Source organism: Eublepharis macularius, chromosome 18, assembly GCF_028583425.1.
Source record: "Eublepharis macularius isolate TG4126 chromosome 18, MPM_Emac_v1.0, whole genome shotgun sequence".
NCBI classification, from domain to species: Eukaryota; Metazoa; Chordata; class Lepidosauria; order Squamata; family Eublepharidae; genus Eublepharis; species Eublepharis macularius.
The window spans coordinates 33,721,860-33,749,660 of record NC_072807.1 but is presented as its reverse complement, the minus strand read 5'-3'; the positions used below and the strand labels follow the sequence as shown (position 1 = coordinate 33,749,660).

General features: G+C 44.1%; 1 protein-coding gene across 1 annotated transcript in view; it reads right to left on the bottom strand.

Moving 5' to 3' along the window:
• Positions 1 to 210: 210 nt before the first annotated feature.
• Positions 211 to 27,801, bottom strand: part of SEMA7A (semaphorin 7A (John Milton Hagen blood group)) — a 48,977-nt gene continuing 21,386 nt past the window's right edge. Inside the window, exons 2-14 of the mRNA XM_055002707.1 lie at positions 22,498 to 22,631; positions 21,491 to 21,529; positions 19,578 to 19,673; positions 18,402 to 18,486; positions 16,427 to 16,531; positions 14,561 to 14,706; positions 11,675 to 11,853; positions 10,649 to 10,757; positions 9,500 to 9,686; positions 8,142 to 8,257; positions 6,932 to 7,083; positions 6,519 to 6,586; positions 211 to 4,464 (exon numbers count right to left, since the gene is read on the bottom strand). Of these exons, the coding sequence (XP_054858682.1) occupies positions 4,019 to 4,464; positions 6,519 to 6,586; positions 6,932 to 7,083; positions 8,142 to 8,257; positions 9,500 to 9,686; positions 10,649 to 10,757; positions 11,675 to 11,853; positions 14,561 to 14,706; positions 16,427 to 16,531; positions 18,402 to 18,486; positions 19,578 to 19,673; positions 21,491 to 21,529; positions 22,498 to 22,631 (1,862 nt within the window). The 3' untranslated portion in view covers positions 211 to 4,018. The remainder of the gene's footprint in view (positions 4,465 to 6,518; positions 6,587 to 6,931; positions 7,084 to 8,141; positions 8,258 to 9,499; positions 9,687 to 10,648; positions 10,758 to 11,674; positions 11,854 to 14,560; positions 14,707 to 16,426; positions 16,532 to 18,401; positions 18,487 to 19,577; positions 19,674 to 21,490; positions 21,530 to 22,497; positions 22,632 to 27,801) is intronic.

The following is a 27,801-nucleotide window of genomic DNA, read 5'->3' as shown; positions in this document are numbered from 1 at the left end:
GACCTAAAGTACATCCCTTATTCCAGAACCTCATAGCCACATGCACACATGTTGTGCACACATACCATGCCTAGCTGGGGCTTGAAGCAATAGACAAATAACTGAGCCAAGAATGCAGCATCGGAGAGTAATGCAGATGGCTTTGTGTGCCAAGTACCTAGACCAGACAGTTGGTGGGTTAGGAATCCACGTAGCCATTTTTACTCCAGTCAATTGTGACAAAACTTTATTGAAATGCCCTCTTTTTCAAACCAAATACAAAACAGTCCGTTTTTCTGCGACTATATAATATATATATATATATATTTGTATACATACAAACATGGCAACCTATCAAGTCCATTAATAATCTATAAGTTATATTAAAGTGCTTAGAGGGAAAAAAATAAAAGCTTTTCTTCACTGGCTGCCAATGAAGGAATATAGGATCTTTGAAACAATATATGAAGAATGTGTAGTGCAAATAAGGTAATGTCTCCTTGTCTTGGAAGCACAGATGTGGAGGACTTCAAACTTCCACTTAGCCAAAAGGAGAACATAGTTTAATTTCACAGTTTATCTCAAGAATGCAATTCAAAACCAGACATGAGCCTGGCTTGAGAGATGTCTCCATGGACAACAAAGAGAAACAAGGAAATGAGTGTACTGCGCACACACAAATAATAATAACATTCGATTTATATACCGCCCTTCAGGACAACTTAATGCCCACTCAGAGCGGTTTACAAAGTATGTCATTATTATCCCCACAACAAAACACCCTGTGAGGTGGGTGGGGCTGAGAGAGCTCTGAGAGAGCTGTGACTGACCCAAAGTCACCCAGCTGACTTCAAGTGGAGGAGTGGGGAATCAACAGAACAGAGAACACATTGAGACAAAATATGAGACAAAATTCTCTTCTTCAAGTAAGTTCCATATGGCAAAGTCATTCCTTGAAAGTGCTTTGCCATGCAGAACAGATTTTGTAATGCAGCTGAAAAGTTGTGGGGTTTTTTTTTTGTTTAAGTCTGTGGAAGCCCAGAGAAAGGCTCCTCCCATTCCACCAGATCCACCTGACAGTCAACGGAGAGACAGCTACCCACATTTGGCCCCAGTTGCAAATCTGTTTTGTCCTCCAACTCAAAATCTTCTTACTCATAATTTAAGTCCCATTAATTTCTTAGAATGTCCAGATAAGAATTGCAACGTACGAACTAACGAGAAAAGTAAACATATATCAAATGTATTGTTTGAAAGGTTTCAGATTCACTATATATAGGACCCCCAATCTCACCAAGGCAGCAGAGGTCTCTATCTTGTTCTAGAGCTAGGCATCAATGGAATTTTAACACAACGTAGCCTTCTTTGTGGTGGCCCCAATATATTATGGAATGGAATGGTCAATTACGGAATGACTGGTCAAAGCCATCATTTATTGCCCTTGAGAAAGTCAAAATAGAAGATGACTTCAAATAGCAGCCCTGATTGGAAATTTATTTGGAATGACTGGAAGGGGCTGACTGGGGTGGAACATGGTGACCCTATCACATGTAAGGACTCTGTTCATATGGAGTCTACACGTATGCATCACCAAACATGCTTAATCAGGTCTCATGTGAACAATATGGAACCATCCATTCTTTGGTAGTGCCGTGAGAAAACCCTATAGTCTGAAGAGAGTTAGCAACTGAGGTTTCTTCATTTCAGCACGCGCCTCAGATTTCTATTATTATTTTCCTCTTTGGGAAAAGGATCCCATCAACCTCTTTCAAGAAACGTGTGAGGGCAGAGATGGAAATGTAATAAACTTTTCTACCACTGGAAACAAAGACAGGAGATTTCCGCACTCTGAGGATCTATTGCACGGAAAACTTGTCTTGTACAGCTCATGTTCTTGCACCTGACTGGAAAAATGAGAAGACAAGAAAAGGATGGGGAACACTCACAAAAGAAGCCACATGCTGTGGGAATTTACACTCACAAAATTACTCAAGTTTGCCAAATGGACTTGCAAAGAACTGGGGACAATCTGTGTGCAGGGAGGGCAGCAGAAGGCAGCCCATTTGTGGAGAAGCCACTTAGCACTTCCCGAGAGCCCTGCAAAGAATTATGGGGATCTGAATTATGGAATCTGAACCTGATCCATTAAGGCATTTCTCAGGGGCATATCTTCAAAGACCACTAAGGCATCATAAAACCAAGTTACAAGATCCCACCTATGCTTCTTTCCTGTGCAAGAATAAGACACGTTGGTAGATCAAGTCAACCATGCAAGATTACTCCCTTTACAGCTTTTGTGACATGGGCCCCGGAGACTTCAATCACATCACTCATGGTTACAAAGCATTCCTCTTTTGCACCAGAGTAAGGCAAGACAGTGGATGTTCTAAATCATGTCAATAGCACATGGCAGTGCCAAGTCAGTTTCCCTGCCCTGCACCTAAACTCTTGTCCTGTGCTTCAAAGTAATCTTTCACTGGTGCCACTGAGTCAGTAAGTTAGGGATAGTGGCACCTCTTCCTAAGAAATGACATGCACCCGAAGCACTTCAGAAAGCTTTGCTTCGGTATTTCCGAATTGGCTCAACAATGCTGGAGCCAATTTGGGAACACCGAATCTACCCAAATTGGGCCCGATTTGGGTTAAAAACCTGAATCAGAACCCCGAGGTCCACAGCCCTATGACATGCCCTATTTTTTGTTTTGCTTGTGAGCCGCAAAGTCTGGGGTACCATCAACTTAATTAGTCAGTTACTGATGCTGAACCCATGCCTGGAAGTGGGAATAGATTGGACAAGGGCTAAGAAACTGAAGTTCAATCCAGGTAAGAGACTGATGGATAGCAAGAGAGCCAGTGAGGGGTTGGGAAGTCAGTCTCTTCCAGAAGGGATTGCATTTCCCCTAAAGAAGGAGGTTAGCAGCTTGGTCACACTATTTGGTCCACATCTACAGATGAAAACTCTCTGGAATGTAGCGCCCTTGCCCAATTTTTGTTGGCCACAAGCTATGTGCCTGAGAGGCAGGACTTGCACACACAGTGATCATGGCTGGGTTAGATTAATGTAATGAGCTCCTGTTGGGGCTTCCCTTGAAGACTGTTCTGGAGGTACAGTTAGTACAAGATGAATGACTGCCAGCAGCCTTGCATTATAGGAAATTTATTTTGATGCTTTTGCAAACAACGATGCTGATTGCTAATTTGCTTTGGGGCCCAATTCATAGTACTGGTTATATTGCATTTAAAGCCCACCCGTGTGGGATTCAGGGCTTCTTGCTCTCGTGCGAAGCTGCACATTAACTGAAGTTGCCCTCAGAGACGCTACTCTCTGTACCCCCCCCCCCACTCAAGAGGGGCTATAGGATCTTTCTTGATGTCACACCAGACGTCTGAACAGTATCCATACAATTATACACCTGACAGAGCCTTTTTTTTTGGTGCCAGTCAGTGATTTTTTTCTAAAAGTAGGCACTGTGTATGTACATATTTAGTTAGCTTATTACCCATCAGTTATCATCTTTAATACTAAAAAGTCTTAATATAGTTTACCAGTCTCTACTGTTTCAATAACATCCTATCTGAAGAAGTGAGCTGTGGCTCATGAAAGCCACAAATTTTGTTAGTCTTATTGGTGCTATTGGACTCTTGCTCTTTTCTACAATAACATGGATGTTTTTCTGCAGTTATTTTTTATGCCCACAGTCTGATTGCTGATTTTAAGGCAGATGCTTCTTAACCATTTGCACTTCCGCTATTATCATTGTTCCTTTTAATTATTATTTTTTAAAAAAACACATTTCAACCAAGAACTGTAAACTGCCTTGGCAACCGATCCATTGACAGTGCGGAATAGAAAACTAGCAAATAACTTAAAAAAATAAATACATAAATATATGTAACAGTCTTTGGGGCTGCAGCTTTTCCAGGCCCTCACCTCGAATACATGAGAATTACTTCTCAAACGCCACCCTGGGAGATCCCAGAATTTTAAACAACGCTGCACAGTTATTCATATTGACAGGAGTGGTAGGAAAGTTGGTCATCACTTGAGAAGAAAGAAAACCACCACCCCATGCAGTAGTCCGAGCCAGAAAGAAAAGGATGCTGTGGTGGCCCAGTTACCAGGTGGCATCAGCAGTGTCTGGGGGCTATATGGCTGTTCAGTCTTCTGGGAGTGAGAGGGATCCGTGGCTATTGGGTAATTTTTCATCATCACTATATTTTGATCTCTAGAAGTTTCCATCAGACACATAGTCACAAGCGTCTGCTTAAACCAGTCCTCCTGGGAAACACAGGAATAGTTGCCATAAGATTCTGGAGAAATCTGGTCTATAAAATGCGTGCAGGGATTAACACCGTGGGCACAACGTGCAACTATCTTGTCCTTATGGAACCAGGCATATGTGGCATGATGAGATTCGAGGGAGCAATTCAGATAGTAGCGAGATGATGGTAGGACATGTTCGCAAGACGTCTCTCTAGCCTCTCCTGGAGAAGAGATATTTCAAAAAGAAGAAATGGTGAAAGGACACGATGCATCTGAGGGCCTGCATCGTTTGCAGCTCCACTTCCCACATGGGAGGAAGCTTTAGTCAAAGTTGAATCAACATGGTGAACGTTGCAGCCAGCTGGTAACTTTGCTCTGTTTAATTTATTGTTTTAATTCTTTAATTTAATTTAATTTAATTCCTGACAACATTTTCCTTTTGAATTCATCTTGAGTAATGATGACAGCTGGGCCATTTTCACATGTCTTAACCGTCGCACAAAGCTCACGGAATGACAGCGTCTTCATGGTGCGATTTCTCATCATGATTCCATTTCGTGGCACAATTTCTGACATCATCGTGCCACAAAATGGAGTCATGATGGGAAATCGTGCCATGAAGACACCGTCGTTCTGTGAGATCTGCGTGATTTTGCATGACGGTTAAGACATGTGAAAATGGCCCTGGTCTAGAAGGAAACCTAGAGGTTGTATGTGGTGTTTAGCTTCCATTTTGATTAGCTTTTATTCCTATTTCTCCTACTACTAACGGAATTTCAACTGAACAGAAGTTTTAATTGAACTGAGGGCCAAACTACAAGTGACGCCTGACACAGGTTGGACACTTGTCAGCTCCCCTCAAGTTTTGATGGGAAATGTAGGCAGCTTGGCGGAATGTTAGACAAGTGACAGTTGAAAAGTCCATTGGACAGCAGTCAGAGAGCCAAACTGCAAGACCAGGACGCCTACATTTCCCATCAGAACTTGAGGGAAGCTGACAAGTGTCCAACCTGTGACATTCGTGACTTGTAGCTTGGCCCTGAGTCATGTTATTTAAAGCTCTGATATACTTCTGACAACCATAGGACATAGATACCTTTTCATCTGCCTTTAGCAGTGAAAAGGCCCAAAGTGAATTTGTACCACAAGGACCTTTTCTCTCATCTTAAACATTCACGGAATGCTGGCGGCTCTGTCACGCCATTTCTGACATCACCATTTCTAAAACGGAGGCAGGCAGTTATGGTTCCTTTTTCATGGCACCACAGAAATGGAATCACAACTGCCTGCCTCCGTTTTGGAAATGGTGATGGCAGAAATCAGTTGACAGAATGGGTGTTTAAGACATGGGGAAACAGCCCAAATATGAACAGTTTTGGGGTATTGCCGGGAGGCAAAGTATCCTGTTCGACTTAATGGTCACTCCATTAAAGAAAACAAAGGCCTAGCCTAACACGCAGAGGCACTCCCTTCCATATGAAAGAAATAGAGGGTGTTCACCACCCTTAGGCTGTAAATATTTGCATGAAAAGTTATCTACTTACCTGCTGCTCAATTAAATCAATACTGTCTTATAAACAACTTAATCATCATGAATTATTCTTATGCAACAATCCAGCTTTGGATAATCTCAGGTGGCCCTCCGTCACTGGAGATTTTTTTATGATTGAGCTCCACAGGATGAAGAACTGAGTCAATCACGAAGGGTGTTCATGTGCATGCACATATTCTGGTTTTGCTTTTTCCTTTCAAAAGACAAGATCAAGCCAAGGAAGAGGTGGACACTTTGCTCAGGTGTCTTTTGAAGGAGAAAGCTTTAATTGATGCACATGTGTACTCTTCATGATGTAGTATGTGTATGGTGCGTATATTGTATGGGAGCAAAATTGCAAAAAAGCGAATCTTTCAAGGTTCGCTCCTGAACTGAGAGGTAGCAGTACCAGGGCCTCACCCAGAGATTGGTGGACCATAAACAAAACAGGAAATGCATCACAAAATCTCGGAAGGATGCCAGCTATGGGCCAAGCTACAAGTGATGAATGACACTTGAATGGCAAGTGGAGGACAAGTGAACAGGGAGGAATACACTTGCCATTCCAGTGTCATTTGTCACTTGTAGTTTGGCCCTATGTAATCAGTTGGGCATGCACGAGGGCTGGTCCATCAACCCAGCTCTTTGTGTTGATCTTGATTAGTGAACCGATATAGCTATAGGCCAGCTGCGTTTGAGAAGCAAAAAGGCTGTCGGCGACGAATCATATTTTGTGATCAGTACCTGTGTCACTGCTGTGTGCATCACAGCTGTTTTGAGAGACGTCATGGGATAGAGACTGCGACGATTTTCTAAAAAGGGAAATGAGAAAGAAAGCCAGGTCAAAATTCTAGACCCAAAATAAGACTGGTCTGTTCCCATAATTCCAGTGGGGTAGTGGTTGCTCGTCTACTGTAGCAAAACAAAACAGAAGTCCAGAGGTACCTTAAAGTCTAACATTTATTCTAGTATCAGCTTTTGTGAGGCAGACTCTGAAGTAGAAAGCAGGACTTTGGATGATGAACTAGAAAGCCATCTTGCCGAGAACATGAGAAGTCATGCTGCACAGGGAAAGGTGTGGAGAGAGAGAGAGAATGTGGAGGCCACGGCTGAACACATGAACTCAAATGACTAAGGATGTGCATGACTGGGCATACCTGGTGGTATAAACAGAAGTGCATGTCCCATTGATCCATCCACAGTAAGGATCTCTCGCCAGGACGCAGCTCGCACAGTTGCCCTTATAAACCTCACACATGGCTGTCGGCAGCTCAACCACCTCATTCTCAGAAGCCACCAGCAAAATGTTCTGCAGAAATGAAAAGGGAACTGTGCTGCAGTAAATGCTTCCAAGCGTGGAGGTCTGTCCAGGAGACCATTTGCATAAACTCTCTAAGGACATTACAGACCAACCTGTGCATCAGATTGCGTCAGCTGGCATAGAAAAGCCTTGACGGGAGCACACATGCGCCCCTCAGGCGTGTACCAGACAGGAACATCTTCAAGGAGGCGAAGTCTAGGCTCCCGGCAATGAGATTATGCAGGGCAAGATCCAAAGCCATCTTTCCAATACAGAATTCATTGGGGAGATATTTAAGTTATTTATTTATTCAATTTATATACCGCCCATCCCCAGGGGCTCTGGGCGGTGAAGTTAGGCATGGTTTCTTCCAAGTAGTCACACAAGTCGTGGGAAAAAGGATTCCCTGGCATTTACATGCAAACTCATAAACGGTTTAACCAACATGGCTTTCACCTCAAGGCAAGAACTTTGAAGAGCAAGAGAGCTTCTTTGAAGTTCAGACCACAGAAAACTCCAGTTCTCAGAGCTCCGTAGGGAATGACTTTGCCCGCAAGTTAATTTGCATTTCGTTTGTAGTCTTTGATTTGGCCCTCCAAATGGGGTGCATTCAATTTTATATGAAACACAGAAGATGACTCTTCGGGTATGGCTGTATCAGCACCTGTCTGTTGTACTGGGCCTATTTCTTTTCTTAGTTCATGACCATCAAATTCTCACTGTTGCTGTATAGAATGTAGAAACACTCCCTTAGTGTGCTGCGAAGATATGTACCGCAAACTGAGTTGCACAATGAGCTGGAACCTCCAACTGAATCTCCAACTGAAAGCCACCATAGCAATGCAACAAATCCGTTCATTTCTTACAAATGTGACTTAGTTTTGACATCTTGTTTTGCCTAGGTCATCAAAAAGAGGCCAGCTGATACTTCTAAGCTTTGCGTGGGCTTGTGGTAATGGTTCCCCAGAGCTTCCAGTCAATACATCTCAACCCAATTTCCGGTCAATACATCTCAACCCAATTTCCGGTCAATACATCTCAACCCAATTTAACATCAAAGGTCTTACCTTTGTACTGTCCAAAACTATGGACTGGATGGCTGCAGGAGTTTGAAAGGGCTGAATCTCTAGGATATTGATGGGGCCATCTCGCAAATTCACAATTTTGTGAATGGTTCCATTTTCTGCAGAAAGAGAGAAGAGTGGGTGTCATTAGAAGGTGGCTTGGCAGAGACCAAAGCTGTAACAGGAATGGTAAGAATATCTTTTGAAAGATCAAATGTGTCCCGGCGCAATGTACCCGCACAAACTCACTAACCTAGCATTAAAAACTTTATGTTCTTCTACACACACACACACATTGCCACTGTTTACAATACAATTGCCACATCTGTCATTGGTCACCCTTAAGCTACCGATTTTCATCTAAAAAAAGATTCTTATTGTATAACATGTTGTGGAAAATTGATAAATAAATCATCACAGTTGTGTGTGAATACACATCTTCTTTGGCTTCAGAAAATGAGACATTGAGCCAGCTACAAGTGACGAATGACACTTGTACAAATGACTCGTGAGTCTGTTCACTTGCTGTTCAAGTGTCATTCGTCACTTGTAGCTTGGCCCAATGTCTGCATGCATAATCTATCGGGCAATTCTGTTGTACAAAACCCGCTGAAATGAAATGAACGGCTACTCTGCAAAAATGAACTTTTATGGTTTAGAAGTTTCAGAAGCTGATGAAAAACAAGAAAAGGCGATCTGTTTCCAGATGGTTCTTGGGGTAGGTTAGAGAGGCATTCCTTTTTGAGTAGGAAGGAAGAATGCCTTTTCTTAAAGAAAGAGGTCCCCCACCCAACTTACATTTACAAAATGAACATAAATTACCCACCAAAAAATATACCCATGGCCACAGAGATGCCAAGACCTATTTCATATTCTTTACCCTGCCTTTTCCCAAAAAAGCTCAGGGTGGCAAACACGTTACCCCTCCATTTTGCAGCAGGTCTGGCTTACTATGTTAGACAACAGAGAAAATGACCAGTCCAAGATCAACAAATAAGTTTTGTGGCTGTGCAGGGTTTCACACTTAGATCTTTGTTTCTTTCTTACTCTACTCTTCTGACCTATGAGTCTTAAGTAGCGTTCTTCAAAAATAACTGAAAATATGCCATCTTCTGGGCATGGAGCAGGGGTCCCTGGGGCAGTTGGGCAGGGATGGTTGTGAATTTCCTGCATTGTGCAGGGGGTTGGACTAGATGACCTTCGAGGTCCCATCCAACCCTATGTTTCTATGAAAGGAAGACTTCAGGCCCAAGAAGGTTAATACGTAAACTACAAAAAGGCTGATTTCATTCAAACTTAGATCTAAGACAAGGACTGTAACCGCTTCGTCACACCAATAACTATAGGTAGAAGACAAATACCTGTAGTCAAGTAAAGAACGTTGTATAAACGGTCATCTGTCGCCTGGACTGGGTGGACCAAGACCTTCTGGTAGTGATTCTTGTTGTGAAACAAAATGGCTTCTGGCTTCACCTGTCGCACCATTTCGGGGTGACTGTGGGCCACTTTGTAGGTATACGCAGGAGTCTCCTTTCCATCTTTGATACACTGTCAAAAGGGAAACAAGAGCAATGCCATCAGATTCCAATAGATCACAGGGATACGAGTTGCAAACAGAGCCCAGCTCCCCTTCTCAACATGGCCTGCAAGCCTATTCAAATCCTGCAGACGATCATCTGAAGATATGGGATGCAGTGGAGGTAGGTGGTACCGCATACTATTTACCCTTTAGATCTGTATCAGGAACATACGGAACAGAAGCACGGAGCCTTTACCAGATTCTTATGAGCCGAGCTAGACATTATGGTGTCTGCGGGCCTGCAATAGGGGTTCACTACCGTTCTAACCGAATTTGAACAATTCGGTTTTGCAATGTTTGCAGAAAGCCAGGAGACGGAGGGCTCTCCTGACCTCCTCAGGCAGTTTCCTCGTGGAAATTCCTTTTAGCAGTGCCGTAGGGGTTTCATTCAGCATGGGACCACAGGGGGAGGAGAGGCTCTTGTCCATCTGCCCCCCCACCCAACATTTTACATAGTAGAAATAACACGAGGAGAAGGCTACATCAAATAACAATTAGTCCTCATAGTAGACTCATGGAAATCATATCTAGGTCAGACCTAATAAATTGACAGTGCAATCCTAAACAGAGTTACTCTGCTTAGGATTGCACTGTGAATCCCAGTGCAAAACAGTATTGCCAGTAAGTAATTAAGGGTATTTCTCTTCCCGTTAGGAGGTTAAATTCCCATTAGAACATGAGGGCCAAGCTACACATGACGAATGACACTTGAACGGCAAGTGTATTTCTCCCTGTTCACTTGCCCTCCACTCAATCCACTTGTCGTTCAAGTGTCATTCGTCATGTGTAGCTTGGCCCTGAGTCATGAATGTTCCATGAAGTTGTAGATGTTCCATCTAGCTGGAATTTCCGCATCCTGCCCCAGCACCCTCTTTCCAACAGTGCCTGACCAGTCATATGCCCCAGCAAAGCCCACAAGCAGCGTCCTTACCTGCCCAGGCCTTATAGCAGGGAAGCCGCCAGTGAAACCTAAGAGAGGTGACATTTCAAAGATTTTCGTAATGTCCCCAACAGAATAGACACAGACAGCCGAATAGCCCCTGGGAATAAGAAGAAGCAGGTGGTCAACATTTTTGGGAGGTGCAGTTCCTTGTACTCAACACTTTCAAGCCAGGTTTGGTCTCTACTAACAGATTTAGAGTGCAATCATAAACAGAGTTACTCCAGTCTAAGCCCATTGATTTCAATGGTTTAGGATCGTACTGTTAGAGGCCTCTCCCCATATGTACCCCAGAGGATGCTTCATTCAACAAATAAACAACTGTTGGTGGTCCCTGGCCCAAGAGAGGTCTGCCTGGCCTCGACCAGAGCCAGGGCCTTTTCGGTCCTGGCACAGACCTGGTGGAACTCTCTGTCTGAGGAAACCAGGGCCCGGCAGGATTTATTATCTTTCCGCTGGGCCTGTAAGACAGAGATGTTCTGCCAAGCATATGAAGGAGGCTAGGTTGGGCCCCCACTGGCCACACTAAAGATCTGTCCACCACCCCACATACGAGCCAGGGCTTGAAAAGCAGTATTTTATCATCGCCATCTGAAGAGAAGCTGTATTGTATAAAGTTGTTTTAATGTTATTTGTATACTGTTTTATCTGTTTTTAACTGTATTTATGTAATGTGAAATGTTGTACTCCGCCCTGAGCCTGCCTGGCGGGGAGAGCAGACTAAAAATCTAATATAATAAATAAATAAATAAATAAATAAATAAATAAATAAATAAATAAATAAATAAATAAATAAATAAATAAATAAATAAATAATGTGTGGAAATTGGCAACAGAAGCCTTTCATGGTGAGGAGGTCAATAGCATCACAACATCCTTGTCAAATCTCTGTTAAAGGGCCAGGGAATTTTCTTCTCCACTCAGCTGTCAAACTTGCACGAGCAGTACCTATCCTCAGGGAGAACGATCCACTGAAACTAGGCCCCCTTGCCGTACACATGGCAAAAAGGCACTCACCACTCATTTGAAAAGAGCCCGTATATTTTTGTTTCAGCCCAGTTCTCCGAGTGGACGATAAAGACGTCTTGTATTAGATTGAAGTGACGATCGGTGGCTTGATCAAAGCAATGCATCGTGGATTTCAAGAAAGTCGACCACTTGGCAGAAGAGAGGGCACCGGGGCCTCCCCCGTCTCCCTGCATAAATGGGAAGAAAAGCAAAGCTATTAGGTGAGGGGTCAGTGGTTGTCTGCCCGTGGGCCAAATCTTTCTGCACTCTGAGCTTTAAAACCAAAAAAAACCAAAAGGAGGTTTCTTCTCAAAGAGAAATGCTTTCTGCTTCAGACACCCAGAGTGAAACCTTCCAAAATGTAGATTCAGCACATGTGGGGGGGAGAGTCGCCAAGAACCACACATGAGTAAGAGAAAAAGGGAGTATTCCCGTGTATCGCTCCTATACACCCTTCCCAGATTCCCAAATAGTTTCAGGAGAATGTGGAAGAGCAAAACCAGGAAGTTGTAAGTGAGTAGCGATGGCTAAAAAAAGGAGACAAGAAAAATACTATTTAGATTTCATAGAGCCTTTTCAAGTGTTCAGGTTTTTTCATGCAGGTTATGTTATACATTCTAAAATCCTCATATTGCAGGTGGCAAGGCGGGTCAGTAGACTGCCATGCCCAGAGAACTGAAAATAAGTTATGCTGTGCACTCGTGGGACTCTATTCCATGTTTTAGACTGTAGTTGTGGCATCTTTGCAAAAGGGTCTGGCCACCACTAAATAAAAATGCAAGCCTTATGTCTTTGTCAACTTGCATTTATTTACCCTATGGCATGGTTTATTGAAATGTCCTTGATATCGAGTGTACTAATCTCACACTATGTAATTCACCTTGAGTTTCTGAGAAAGAGAAACTATAAATGACGTAAACAAACAAATATATTGTCGAAAGCTTTCACGGCCGCAGGACGTTGATTGTTGTGGATTTTCCGGGCTGTATGGCCGTGGTCTTGGCATTTAGTTCCTGACGTTTCGCCAGCAGCTGTGACTGGCATCTTCAGAGGTGTAGCACTGGAAGACAGAGATCTCTCAGTGTCAAACTGAGAGTGATTGAGAGAGTGATGTTGACACTGAGAGATCTCTGTCTTTTGGTGCTACACCTCTGAAGATGCCAGTCACAGCTGCTGGCGAAATGTCAGAAACTACAATGCCAAGACCACGGCCATACAGCCCAGAAAATCCACACCAACCAACCAACCAACCAACAAATAAATAATTAAATAGGTGAGAAAGCCCTGCCTAAGACCAGTTAGCTACTTTGTGGCAGAGGAGAGATTCGAACCAGGGACTTCCTGACTTATACCAACTATGCCGATTCCAAAGGGTGGTGGTGTACTTGGGTGGGCCTAGTTGCCAATTACTGCCCTAATCTCTATCCTGGAGGGAAATGCGATATTTTGCTCACTTCCAAATTCGGAGACCTCAGATGCTCAATTCAGCACATCAAATCCACAAGGCGAGCACATGGTGGCCAAATGTCAATCCCTCTCTCGTTTGCTGCACAGACAACAGACGCGACAAGGTAACCGCAGGCAGCTAGGCCACAAACAGGAAGACTAACCATAGCAGGCAATCTCCCCGTGTTGCCTTCTTTTTAAAGTAAACTAATTTCCTTCCTCCATGCTTCATCTGAAAACCGCATACACAATGGAAAGATGTACTTTGACAATGGGAAAAAACCAGTCTCTTAAGCTCTCTCTTCCATTCTTAGTTCCTCAACTAAGGGGAAGGCTTGTATTTTAACAGAACCAGGAACAGTCTCACTGATGCTCCAGAAGGGGGACAGCTGCAGCAACAGCTATAAAGCTTTTCAATGCAAACAGCCAGGTCAATACCTTGCCACAGTTCGAGCTACCTGGCTGGACAGCTCCGGTGTCCAGCACTGAACCTACCAGACAGCATCTTTGCCTTAACAGACAGCAAAGCTCTCAGCTTCGTTCTACTGGTATTACCAGAAAGGGACATCTTAGGGACAGACCCGTTGTTTCGATGAACATGACCCCACAATAGGTATTCTGGTCGCATCCATGCTCCCCAGTTTCTGAATGCTACTGTACAACAAAAGTCCCAGTTTTGATCCATGCTAGGTGGAATACAGCAGGAACCCTTCTTCCATGGGAGACAAGCCTTCTCCCCCAAAGTCCAGTTTCCCCCAAAGTGCTTTCAATCTTATGAGCAGACCTGCAATATCCACTGCTTTCTATCCTACCTGATGCCCCATTTGCGCTTTACCTCCTGCTCCCCAATAAAGGAGGCATTGGGTCCTTAATTTGAAAACTCACAGCCTGCATTTTTAAATGCACAGGAGGTGAAATGGGGAACGAACCAATTGGCCAACGCTCTTCCCACCCTGCACAGGAAAGAAGCGACTTCTTCCCCAATGTCACTTTCTAGCAGTCTCTTCAAGCTAACCCTTTGTCCGGTTCTCACGTGCGAGAGAAAAGGGAGGCAGATCCCTGAGATTATAAATGGACTGCACAGTTTAGGATTACAGGCAGAGGTCCCAGCTTGGAATGTTTGCATGCATTTTAAAAATATACCCCTCCCTGCAAATAGAGAATTAGTGGAACAGGGAGAAGACTTCTACCCATTTGCTTTATTTGCTGAACTGGTCTTCTGTTTACAGGGACTTCTTAACACAGAGGAGCATTCCAAAATGAAATTGCAGCCTGAAGTGGTATAGTCCTGCGTACAGGCCTCTACCACCTCACTGCCTTGTATGTGATTGGGGGGGCTTTCTCAGGAGCTGCCCAGGTTCAAAGGTTAAACTCGTGAATACATTGAAGCTGCCTTATATTGAGTCAGACCACTCATCTATCAAGTTTGGTATTGCCTACATTACCTACCGCACACAGCTGAGCCACCCTGGAGATATGCCTCGGGGCTCCAATTTTTCTGGGCCACTCTGGATTGTCTTCTTGGAAGAAGAGATAGATTTTGTCCTTGTATGCCTCCTCATTCTTTATGATGGCCCCCTGAATAAGCTTTGGGTCTGCAAATGGATAAGACACAGCAACGGTGAGATAACACAGGACGAGAGATCTCTCTGTTGGGAGATAGTTGGACTAAGCTCCACTGTAGGCACAGCACCAGCCCAGATACAGGTGCATTATTGTTCCTCATTTGTTCTATACAACACCCAGCTAGAGAACTCCAAGCAAGGAAAGGACACACCTTTATTTTGTACATTTCCAGTAAGAGTCAAAACAGATACAGGAAACCAGTGTTCTTCAAATGGGCACCTAATCTAGCATCCTCTTTTTCAGGGTCACCAACCAGACATTTCTGAGGAAGCCAACCAACAGGGCATGAAAGCAAAGAGTATTTGTATACACTTTGATGCTAGCAGCTGACGTGCAAAGGTACAGTGCTTCTAAATCTGGAGGTTCTGTTTAAATATCACAGCTAATAGTAGATCATAGGTCTACCCTTCACAAGTTTGCACTGGCCCCTTTTAAGGCCATCTAAGGACCAAATTTCCCCTTGCATCATGTATCTATAATTAGACCCTTTCAATGCTCACTTTAATTGTTTTTTAAAAGGCTGAATTGGAATGGAGCTAGGAGGAAATAGTATTTTTTCTCCATCTGTTTTGAATCTCATTTTCATCAAGTCACCCAGAATTCCAATATTATGGGAAAGGGAAACGAGTTATCTCTGCCTACTTAGACCACACCATACAGAGCACTATAAGAATCATTTTATATATTTTTCCTCAACTAAAAAGCCCTGCTGACTCTTCAAAATATTTTTAATATCACTTAACAAAAAGCTGTCTCTTCTCAGACACCACGCTAATAAAACGAAGGAATGGAAATAGGTGAGCTGGGCTGCAATTGGGCAGGCATTAATACTGCACCATTGTGGGTTAGCAAGAAACCCCTACATCCCAAAACAAAAAACACATATGTACACACAAAGAGGCATATTCACAAATTTCTGCTTCATTGCCACCATTTCTGGGAGCAACATTGCAATAAACACAGTGTCCCAAAGGAGGACAAAACCTGAAAAAATCACACACACCCCTCCATTTCCTCCCTTTCCACATGAGATTAGGGGAAAGGCACCCCCGCCCCCACGCACAGGGAGGTGCTGAGCAGAACTTCCCAACACCAAGGCTCATTATCATGGGTTCCCCAGGGAGGAAGAGAATCCTGCTTCCATTACGCACATTAGATTGAATGAACCTGCTTTGCTTTCTGCTTCAAGCAGCTCAGGTTTTGTTTTGTTTTTAAACTGGCTATTTTTTTCCTCCCTGGACCACAAGACACACACTCTAAGGAAAAATCCTCAAAACCTCCTTCAACTATGGACCAAGCTACAAGTGACGAATGACACTTGCCTGGCAAGTGAACAGACTCACGTGTATTCCTCCCTGTTCACTTGCTCTCCACTTGCACGCCACTTGATCACGTAGTGGAGCACAAGTGAATGGCAAGTGAACAGGGAGGAATACACGTGAGTCTGTTCACTTGTCAGGCAAGTGTCATTCATCACTTGTAGCTTGGCTCTTAAGAAGTCCCCAAACCCATGACACAGCTTAGTCAGGGTGGAAACCCAAATGATAAACACCCGTGTGGTTCTCCCCCTGCCCCCCAAGTTCTCTTTTGACATTCCAGAATCCTCTCATGGGTGTGCTTTTGTGGGAGAAGAAGAGTTAAGGAGATAAAGGGAAGCCCCTGCAGAAACAAGATGGGTGCCATACTCACTGCGCCATAGTGAATCTTCAGAATAAAGAGCCCAAGGCCCCTGTACCCGGCGAAAACGGATCAGTTTGTCCCCATTCTTACTGATGGGAGAGTAGATGTTGTCACCTACAAATCAGGATAGGGAACAAAATTAGGAGCATAGAAGACCCCCTGTGTGCACTGTGTAGGTTCCAGATCACATGGAGGAGAAGAGTCCTAGATCTCTATGGCACGATTTCCCTGAGCCATACCGAAGAGGAGCTCTGCACATTTACAGGGCTTTAGAGGGCCAAAGGTTCTCTCTACACAACTCCTCATACTACATTTCAAGGGGCAACTTATTGATCTTTTTTATCCAGCCCACTCAGGACAGCAAGCGCAGTCCCTGCCCCTCCCCCGCAACAACACAGGGTTAGATTCAGACTAGGGCTGTTTTCACACTGCTTACCATCCATGGCACAATGCGCCAAGCTCTTGGGACAACAGCGTCTTCCTGGAGCAATTTTGCACAAGAACTGCAGTTCTCATGTGAAATTGCGCCAGCAAGACACTGTCGTTCCGGGAGCTTGGCATAATGTTCCGTGGCTGGTAAGCAGTGTGAAAATGGACACGATCTTCTGGGGATGGAAGTGTTTTCCAGCAGTGGAACGAAACTTTCCTGCCTCCCTCTTTTTTGTGGTTGGCCTCTGATCTCCCAAAATGCTGGTCCTGGGGGATGAACACTCAGGAACAGCAGTTTAGGAGTCAGCAGCAGAAGTGGAAATTTGGCATAGATTTCACCTCCTCCTCTATTGGCAGAAAGTTCAGTCTGGATCTAACCCCTTGGGAGGTAGGGTTAGGCTGGAAGAGACCACAGCTGTCTCAAGGTCATCCAGTGGTTTATGTCCAAAGAGAGATTTTAAATTTGGTCAACCCAGGTCAGCAGGAATAATGATGATGATAACAACAACAACATTCAATTTATATACTGCCCTTCAGGACAACTTAATACCCACTCAGAGTGGTTTACAAAGTATGTCATTATTATCCCCACAACAATCCTCCTGTGAGGTGGGTGGGGCTGAGAGAGCTCTGAGAGAGCTGTGACTGACTCAAGATCACCCAGCTGGCTTCAAGCGGAGGAGTGGGGAATCAAACCCAGTACTCCAGATTAGAGTCCCATGCTCTCTTAACCACTACACCAAACTGGAAAAGAGGAAGATCCAAAATGAGATGGCTTGGATTAAAAAAGGAAGCCATGGCCTTCAGTTGGCAAGATTGGAGCAAGGCTGCTAACGATAGGACATTTTGGAGGTCTTTCATTCATAGGGTTGCCATAAATCAGAAGCGATTTGACCAGGCACATCACACACAGAGCAAAGGTCAGCACCACTATGTCACACTCACTTTGGGGGGAGATGAAAAGAGAGCAGAAGGTCTTCAGCATATCAATGCACTGAAACATCCAAAGCAAGCTTCAACTTACACATGAAGCTGCCTCATAGCGAGGCCATCAGTCCATCAAGGTAGGTATTGTCAACCCAGACTGGCAGCGGCTCTCCAGAGGTGGAGGTCTTTCACATCACCTCCTGCCTGGTCCTTTTACCTGGAGATGCCAGGGACTGAACCAGGGACCATTTGCATGCTAAGCAGATGCTCTACATAGAGCCATGGCCCCTACCCGAATGGCTCAAGCAACAGCGCACAGCTGTTTGGCAGGGCAGAAATGAGGGCAGGATGGGATAATGAGGCTAGACGCATGCCATCTCATATGGGCACCCCCCCAAAAAAACATTTACAATATCAGAAAGGATGCATGGATCACATGACATGGGTGGAGTGGCAAAAACTTGAGCAAAGGTGTCTGGTCAGGCATTACTGGATAACAACAACAACAACAACAACAACAACAACAACAACAACATTTGATTTATATACCACCCTTCAGGACAACTTAATGCCCACTCAGAGCGGTTTACAAACATTATGCCAACATCTCTGAAGTTTACAGGCATACCGTAAAAAAGGACAAAAGAATTTTGCTCGAGGTTATAGGGGGCCAGCCCCATGGCAGAAATTCCCGGCTCTTTCTTCTTATCTACCTGCAGGGAGATAAAAGGCAGCGGTGATGAATAGGTACATCCAAGGAACATCCCACATATTCCCAAAAGAGTGAAAATAGAGATAGCACACCAACCTAACAACTCCTTCCTTCTCACACCTGAGGAATATAATCATAACACCATCCCCTATGTAATCTCCTGTGATGATTATTCAAGGAGGTACTTTCAGGTGGGTTGCCATATTAGTCTATAGCAGAAGAGCAAGATTTGGGTCTAGTAGCACCTTAAAGACCAACTAGATTTCCAGGGTAGGAGCTTTCAACAAGGGAGCTTTGACTCTTGAAAGCTCATAACCTATCCATCCATCCATCCATCCATCCATCCATCCATCCATCCATCCATCCATCCATCCATCCATCCATCCATCCATCCATCTATCTATCTATCTATCTATCTATCTATCTATCTATCTATCTATCTATCTATCTATCTATCTATCTATCTATCTATCTATCTATCTATCTATCTATATCTATATCTATATCTATATCTATATCTATATCTATATCTATATCTGAATCATTTGTATCCCATGTCACCTGGGCTCTCATATTAGGTAGTTCCATATTTTTAAGTAGAGGAGTAGTTAAGCTAGCCCTCAACTCATTAAATATGGGACACTCATACCGTGAAAATCTAGTTGGTCTTTAAGGTGCTACTGGTCTCGAATCTTGCTATTCCAGAGGGAGGAGTCATGTCAGCCCACTGCAGCAAAATTCTGTAGGAATCTAATGACAATTTAAGATTAACAAAATTTTATTCCCGCATAAGTTTTTGTGGACTAGAGCCCACTTGTATCTGAAGTAGTGAGCGCTGATCCATGAAACAATATGCTGGAATAAAATGTCACTAGTCTTTACGGTGTTACAAGATCCCGGTTTATTCTTCCCAGGCTGGGTTTCTCAACGAGAGTTGTGTTTTCTCGAAGATCTGTCTTCTTTCCTGATCTTGAACGGCTTCAAAAAGGAATGGAAACAGATGCACGACTCCCAATTTTAAATAAGCTGCCGGCCGTATCAGTCATTTCAAGAACAATACATGATCACCGTAAACCAAGCTCCATTTCCTACCCAGTTCCAACAGGTTGGAGAGCAGGCATTGGTTCCGCAGACCATCATTTTCCCTTTGTAGTTCGCTACGAGCGTGAGATAGTTCTGGGCATATAGCTGGAAAGAAAAAAAAGGAAGGTGACGAGCAATTCCCACACAGAATAGCAAAGCCTCCACAGCAAGATTTTCCAGTTCTAAGGATTGCTGAATCTGGCAGCTGACCCTATAATTTGCAGACCCGGCACAGCAGCCTAGATTTGGCCTGAGGCCCAGCTGATAATTGCACAGGTCCTGAAACTCAAGAGACAAGTCGCCTCCCACAGTGTGGGAACAAACGACAACTTGCAGGGTTCAAAGTGGACTTGGATGCATTTTGAAAGGACATTGCAACATGCCTCGTCAAAATGCTGACAGGGCAGCCTGAGAGGTTCTAGAAGGTTGCCGACTACACAGAAGCAACTTTCCAAGGCAACCACAACACGGCAGATGCCGTGCTGTAGCTCAGTAATAAAGCACTGATTTTGATTCCAAAAGAGTAATCAAGATCTCGGTTCCAAGCATCTCTGCCTGAGAGCCAAGCTAGAAGCGCCGAATTACACTTGCATGGCAAGTGAACAGACTCACATGTATTCCTCCCTGTTCACTTGTGCTCCACTTGATCACCACTTGCACTCCATTTGATCGAGTGGAGCACAAGTGAACAGGGAGGAATACATGTGAGTCTGTTCACTTGCCCTTCAAGTGTAATTCGTCACTTCTTGTAGGGCCAAGCTACAAGTGATGAATGACACTTGAACGGCAAGCGTATTTCCCCCTGTTCACTTGCCCTCCACTTGCGCTCCACTCAATCCACTTGCCATTCAAGTGTCATTCGTCACTTGTAGCTTGGCCCTGAGACTACACAGAGACACCACTCGTTGGAGGAGACAATACTGGCCAAGATGGACCAATGGTTGCCTGACTCAGTTTAAGACAGTTTCGCATGCACTTCACTTGGTCCTAGCAGCTGGAGGCTAGAGGGAGACCATACTGCCTTCTCCTGAAATTTCTCCACCCAAAAAACTGAAGGTCCATCCTACAGGGAGATTGCCTGTGCTCCACCCTACAGTGCTCAGCTTAAAGCTTTCTGTAATAATTAAAGTAGACTGGAGCAAGGAAGAAAAAAAAGAGAGAGAGAATATCCTTCTACAGATCTTGACTGTATGCTACCTTAGACAAAGCCATAAACAGATGCACGACTCCCAACTTAATATAAGCTGTTGGCTGTATCTAAGGAACTTGGAACAAGTTACCCTTCCACCAAAATACAGCCCTTTTCCTAAACGGAATATACAAAGCTGCCCATGTAGGATTAGACCAGTGGTCAATCTATCTCGGTCAATCTATCTCAACATTGTCTACTCTGACTGGGATCATGGATAGAGAAAAGTGTCTCCCTGGATATCAGATACACTAGTGGTTTTTAGATGGCAATTGCAAGAATTGAACCTGGGGACTCTCTGCTTGAAAGGGATCCCGCAGGGCCCGCTGGAAATCCAGGACCTGTGGGACCTGTTACAGTTTCACAGGGCCTGTAAAATGGAAATGTTCCGCCGGGCCTTTGGCTGAGTGCCAGCAGGTGTCCTTCTTCTTCCATCTAAGACCATCACTTCTTCTGGGGCTGCCCTCGGCCATCTGCTATGCCCATATACGGACTCCCAATATTTGTTTAAATAGCCTGCTCCTGGACTATTTTAATGATTTTTTAAAAATTATTATTGATTTTTTATTTTTATGATTTTTAATGCATTTTTTAATGTTGTTAGCCGCCCTGAGCCCATCTGTGGGGAGGGCGGGGTATAAATCAAATCAAATAAATAAATAATAAAATAAATAATCAAGCCATGGCCCCCACTCTATTCAGGAGTAACTAAAGATATTATTCCAAAACTTACAGAATTTCTACATTTGGACTCTGTTACGTTGAAAGGTTCCTGGAAGAGAGAGGGAGGGGGAACACTGTTAATTTTGGTTTCTATCTATACCCACTGTTTGCCACCCACCACAAAAATGTTACATACAAAAGATTATACAGCCTGTTCACTGCCTTATAAGGGACAGGTTTCACAACAAAACACAATTTTAGCATAGGAAGAGATAGTATAATGGAGGTTTAAGAAAAACCACGTGCCAGAGTGGAGCAAGCCCATGAGGGAAAAATCAAAATACAGAGTTACCCACAGCAATAGATAACTGCAGCTTTATTTAGTGAAAACAAATAAAAGGGGGGGAGGGGACGTACATTGCTCAAGTTTTAGATTCTGGATCTCATGGCCACAAGATGCTGAGATTTAATTTTGCATAAATGGATATTAAGATGGGTGGATGGTGACCTTGAAAATGTTTTGCTATCTTCAAGCCAACACACACCATGTTTAGTGACTTCCCAGTTCATCAAACTGTTCGCTGTTGCTGCCCCCTCCCAACAACTGCTTTCAAAGAGATACTGCCTCTGAATATGGAGGCTCCATTTAGCCTAACAAATTAATGGCTATCCTTCGTGAGTTCATCTAGTTCTCCTTTGAAAGCTATCTACACAGAGTCTTGTTGGATCAGAACAAAAGGCCAAAATTCTGTTTTCCCACCAGCAGCCAGCAAGATGGTTCCTTGACCTGGTTGCAGCTTCACAAAGATAACAGCTTTCCTCTGCCATTTTTCTGAGGTAGCCCAAAAGGGTTTTGTTTAGCCATCAAAGTGGGCAACCCTCAACAGATCTACCCTCCAATTTGCGGCAGACAGTTTCATAAGCTAGTTGTGTCAAGATATTATTTGACAATCTAGCAGAAGCTTTCCAGATTTAAACAGAATTCCAAATTTCAAATTCTTGAACAAATTAATATACAGTTCTGAGGTCTGAACTACTGAGTCGGATGGCTGAATTTTGTTCCCTGATTTCCCTTACCACGTAGCTTTCCGAGGTTTCAAAATTGTAATAGTAAAGCTTATTGACAGCACCCACGAAGACAGAAGAGGTTCCATTTTCATGGTATAGCGTTACGTGCTCCTCTTTGGTGGTAAACAAGAATCGTTTCTCTCCTATAAAAAACACAAAAGAAGAGGAAATCTAGTACCATGTCACTCATTCCCCAAACGGTTTTTCATATATTTCATGCACAGAAAGCATCACATGTCAGTAGCACTTCCATATTAATTCTCGGCTTTGACAGTAACGCACAAGACTTTGTTGCCAAGAAGTACAATTTCCATTAAAAAAAATATAGACTTGAATTCACTGTTCACAATGCTCCCTGCTCTGGTCACATCCGAGTTAGATTAATGTGGGGGCTGACTTTCAACACTTGTCTGGAAACTGTAGGTTGGATCCAAAATTTTCTGCTGATAGAAGGGATGGTATAATTTCCACCAATTCTCCTTTCCTGCTACAGACCTGTGATATGTCTTTCCTGCTGTTCCTGAGAACCTTCTGTCCCCGAGGAGCAGCATTTGGGGAGATCAGTGGGCTTCAGGGGGGAAGTGGGGGGCTATTCCCCTGGCCAAAGTACCTTGTATGTCTGTATAGATCCAGCCCTTTGCTTGGTTCAAAATACTGTTCGCTGGTAAAAATTAGGAACGCATCTTGCTAGTTTTGAATGAACTTCACCGGTAGCCAGATTGTTTCCAGGCACAAATACAAACCACAAGTCTGTAAAGTCCCCAAAGGTCTGGAACTCAGAGCCAAGCTACAAGTGACGAATTTGTCACTTGTAGCTTGGCTCTCGTAGGGTTGTCAACTCTGGGTTAGGAAATTGATCTCCGTAGCCTGGAGATCAGTTGTAATTCTAAGATTTATTTTATTTCACCTATACCACACATTTCTCCTCCTTGGGGACCCAAAACAGCTTATGTCATTCTCCTGCTTTCCACTTTCCCCTCACAACAACCCTGTAAGGTAGGTCAGGCTAAGAGCGTATGACTGACTCAAGGTCATCAGCAACCTTCCATGGAAGAATGGGGATTCAAACCTGGGCCTCCCAGATCCTAGTCCGGCACTTGAACCACTAAGAAACACTGTCTTTCCAGGCACTACCTGGAGGATGGTAACCCTAGGGACTTGGAGAAATCTTTACGTATGGCTGTTCCTGGATGAACCTAATGGATAGAGTCACACCCCTGATTTTAACTGTGTACCTTCAGAGGTTAAGTGTCTGGCTATTGAAAAGAGGATCTTTTTATTCCTTCTTTATATCCCGCCTTTCCTCTACCAATGCATTCAAGATGGCACCCTTAGGTTTCCCCATTCTCCCATTCAGAGCAGCTCAAGCCTGATGAATGGCAGTGACACGTTCTGATCTTACCTGGGCTTTGCCCAGAATTTTGCCATTTGCCTCCTCACAACAAAAGCTGCAGCATCTCTTTTCCTTGTGGCTCTTCCACCTCTTAACAGCACAGCAAGCCACACGTGCCCCATCGGGCTTCCTGAACTCTCTGGCGATGCCTCCATCTAGTTCAGCCATCATTTTGGTCGCCATGGCAACCCTTGTCCATTGTGCTAGCCATTTCAGAAAGCACCACTGCAGCTGAACTCTCACAAAAGGTGCAAAGAAGTGGGTTATCTGAGTGCTGACTAAGGAGACCCGGGTTCAAATCCACATGCAGCCACCCACCTTGCTGGGCAATCTTTCTGAGGCACCTCACGCTCTCTTGGCCTAATCTACCTCACAGGGCCACTGAAAAATGGAGGAAGAGGAGACTCATGTACACAGCCCTGAACTCTGGAATTAAAGGCAAGATTTAAAGGATATACAACAAGATTCCCTTTGAAGGCTCCGTAGAGCTACGTATTCCGGCCCCTAACAGGAGAACAGGAAAAAGTGAACAGGTAACACATCCTACCTCAGCATCACTGCCAGGAAAAGGTAGCAGCTTTCCTACAACTGTTTACTTTACTTTAATGATACTGCTCATACAACCTATTTGGCTCTGAGCAGTGCCACACTAGAATTAGAGTTAAAATAGGAAAAAGTCTTTTAATATATAGTCTGTATAGTATTAAAAATTTAATAAGTTTTTTCCTTAACCGATTGGGAGAAGAACTTGTCTACTGCTAAAGTGGTATTAAAATCCACCCCTGCTAAAAGGAGCCTCAAATTGTCCTCTATACTTCCTGGGTCCTGGATATAGGGATTAATCCATCTGTCTCTTGCCACGTTTAGAATATTACATTCAAATAGACAGTGTTGAAGAGTGTCTATTTGGCCAGAGTCTCTCAGAATAGGGAACCCTATTTAAGCGTCCCATCAATTCTCTTGATGGAATGGCATTCAGTCTGGCTAACATAAATAATCGTCGATAACATGGAACTGTCAAGAAATCAAAATAAGCTGCAAGAAATTGTGGCAATGTTAAACCCAAGTATGTCGGTGAGCATACTCTACGTGCTCTTAAAGGATGCACGCCCTTCTCTGTTTGAGAGTTTGCAAACGTATTTTATTGCTCAACCATTTCCCAAAGCGCGGAAGCTTTTTTTCTAGCCACACAGGAGGAATTCCGTGGAAACCCACAGACTGGGTGGCCCCAAGAAAGTATACCGACACTTTGCAGTTGAAGAGATTATCCAATTTGCTAGCCCTTTAAACCAGTTCCCGGCGGCAAGCACACTACACATTACAATGGAGAAAGCCTCCAGTTAAGATTGCTTTCCAAAAAGCCCTGAATACTTTACCATCCTTGTACAGTTCATAGTTCCCCTAGTGTGGCCTCACAAGCACCACATACACAAAACAACCTTGTTCTTTGTGTGGCAAGGTGTGTGGATGGAAAAACAATCTGGGCAGGGAATTTTAAGGAAACAAGATTCTCCAGATGGCACAGACCTGGTGTCAGGCAGAAGTCTTAAACCCTTCTTCTACATTCAACACCATCTCATCCTCAAACCACCTTACTTTTTAAAATAAAAAGACAAAAAGAGGATTTTTTAAAATATTTGCTTTTGTTTATGAGGCCCTCATGATGGTGTGGTCTAGCCTCCAAGAGGAGGGGGAAAAGGAGTACCCATTTCATTTATTTTTCCCAGACAGCTTCCGTTCTACATTCTGGAAAGAAAACAGGCAGACGCAGTCGTGCTGAATATTTGGTTTGGCTCAAAAACAAACGTTTAAGTCTAGTGTAAAAGTTGGTTGTTGTAGATTTTCTGGGCTGTAGAAGAACAAGACTTCACCCAAAAATTGCCAAGCCATCCATAGACCAGGCTGAATCTTGTAAACCAGCACCAGAGCAGAATGAAAGGTACCAGGCACCAAGAAGGTGGGGTGGAGGAAGGGCTTGGAAACATTCCATGCACCAGATCAAAGTCTTCCAGTACTTTCTTCCAAAGAGGTGCCAATTTTGAAAATGAGGGGGGGAAGCACACCTGTCACTATTAATTTAAAGTGCCAGGGCTCCTTGCTGCAAACAGGAAATCCAAAATGGGAATGGGTTGAGCTGTGATTATGGAAAGGAAACCCAGTCATTTAAACAGTATTTGTGGCCAACTGTGCTAGCTATGCATTTAAAGACCAGAAAGGTTTTTAATAGTAGAGTTTGAGCAGAAAAGAGCGAAACACCATGAAGACACAACACAACCTCAAACAGATGCGAGGGAGGAGCAGCTTGTGGCTTAGCAGCAGAACACCTGCTTTGCATGCCAAAGGTCCCAGACTCACTCCAGAGTTATCTCCCTGGTTATGTGAAAGACTTCTCCCTATGTCCTTGGAGCCGGTCAGAATAAACCAGAGATTGGTTGTTGGGGGTTTTCCGGGCTGTATTGCCGTGGTCTTGGCATTGTAGTTCCTGACGTTTCGCCAGCAGCTGTGGCTGGCATCTTCAGAGGTGTAGCACCAAATCTCTCCAAACCAGAGATTCTCCAGCACTTTTGCGCACACAGAAGATACAAACCAATGGGAGGAAAGGAGGACAAAGTACACAGACACAGAAGACCACCAAGGGGGCAAAGGGAATGCTCCACTGCTCTGGTGTTCCCTCTCCCACTGCCTCACAACTGATCCCTAGGTCAAGTTTACAGGAGCCTGGATCCTTCTCCAGTGAGTGGTGAGGAGGATCCAAGCGGAAAGTACCCTTATTTCGTAAGAAGGCAGCTAGTCACTGGTTCTGCCATTTCAATGGCCCACCTCCTTTACTGAAGCACATGGCAGGCACCTGGGGAAGTGCCTGCAGGTTCTGTGGTGCCCATGGGCACCATGTTGGGGAACCCTAAAACAGACAGTACCAACTTTGGCCTCTTCCACATGGTGGACTTTACATTGAGCTTTCTGTGTATTCAATCCCTCACCCTTTCTCCTTATCTCTGCCCTTAAACCTTATGCCTACCACTAACCCTTACTCTTAAACCTTATGTTTACCCCTTACACTTTCCCTTTCCCCTTAAACCTTACAGTTATCATTTACCCTTATCTTTACCACTTACCCTTACCCTTATTGGATTGGATTCGCTTTATTCATCGGTTCTGACTCCATATTACTTCAATTTTTTACTTCGACACTTTGAGGCAGTTAGACTAAAGTGATGTCTGGTGTTTTGTTTTCCCCCTAGAAAAATGCCCCAATTCTGTAGATGGATTTCAGGACTTGTCAGTTTCCTCCGTTGATTGCTAAGGAAACTTACGAAAGTCTTTCCCCCCTCTTTTTTTATGATGCCAACCTTTTAACCTTGCAAGGTTGCTGTATAATTTTTTTTTAAAAAATCAATTAAAAAAACTTGGATTGGTTCCTGTTCAACCACTCAGGATGCAGGGCAGGGCTTTTTTTCAGGGGGAACACAGGGGAACGGAGTTCCGGAACCTCTTGAAAATGATCACATGGCTGGTGGCCCCGCCCCCTGATCTCCAGACAGAGGGGAGTTGAGATTGACCTCTGCGCCGCTCAGTGCTCAGCGGCGCAGAGGGCAATCTAAACTCCCCTCTGTCTGGAGATCAGGGAGCGGGGCCACCAGCCATGTGACCATTTTCTCTGAGGGCAACCCACTGAGTTCCACCACCTCTTTTCCCAGAAAAAAAGCCCTGATGCAGGGGGATAAAGGGGCGGACGAAAGGCAGGGCCAGGCCTCACACCGAAGAAAGCCTTCTGCACTTCAAAAAAGCCCCGGGTTGACTTTGCTAGAAAAAAAAAACCCATCGAGGTATGTGTGAAGGGAGAAAAGCAGACGTGGTCTTTCACTATGCAAAACGCAAAAAAGTATTTAATTGTGCCAGGCTGCAGACTTGGGGGCTGC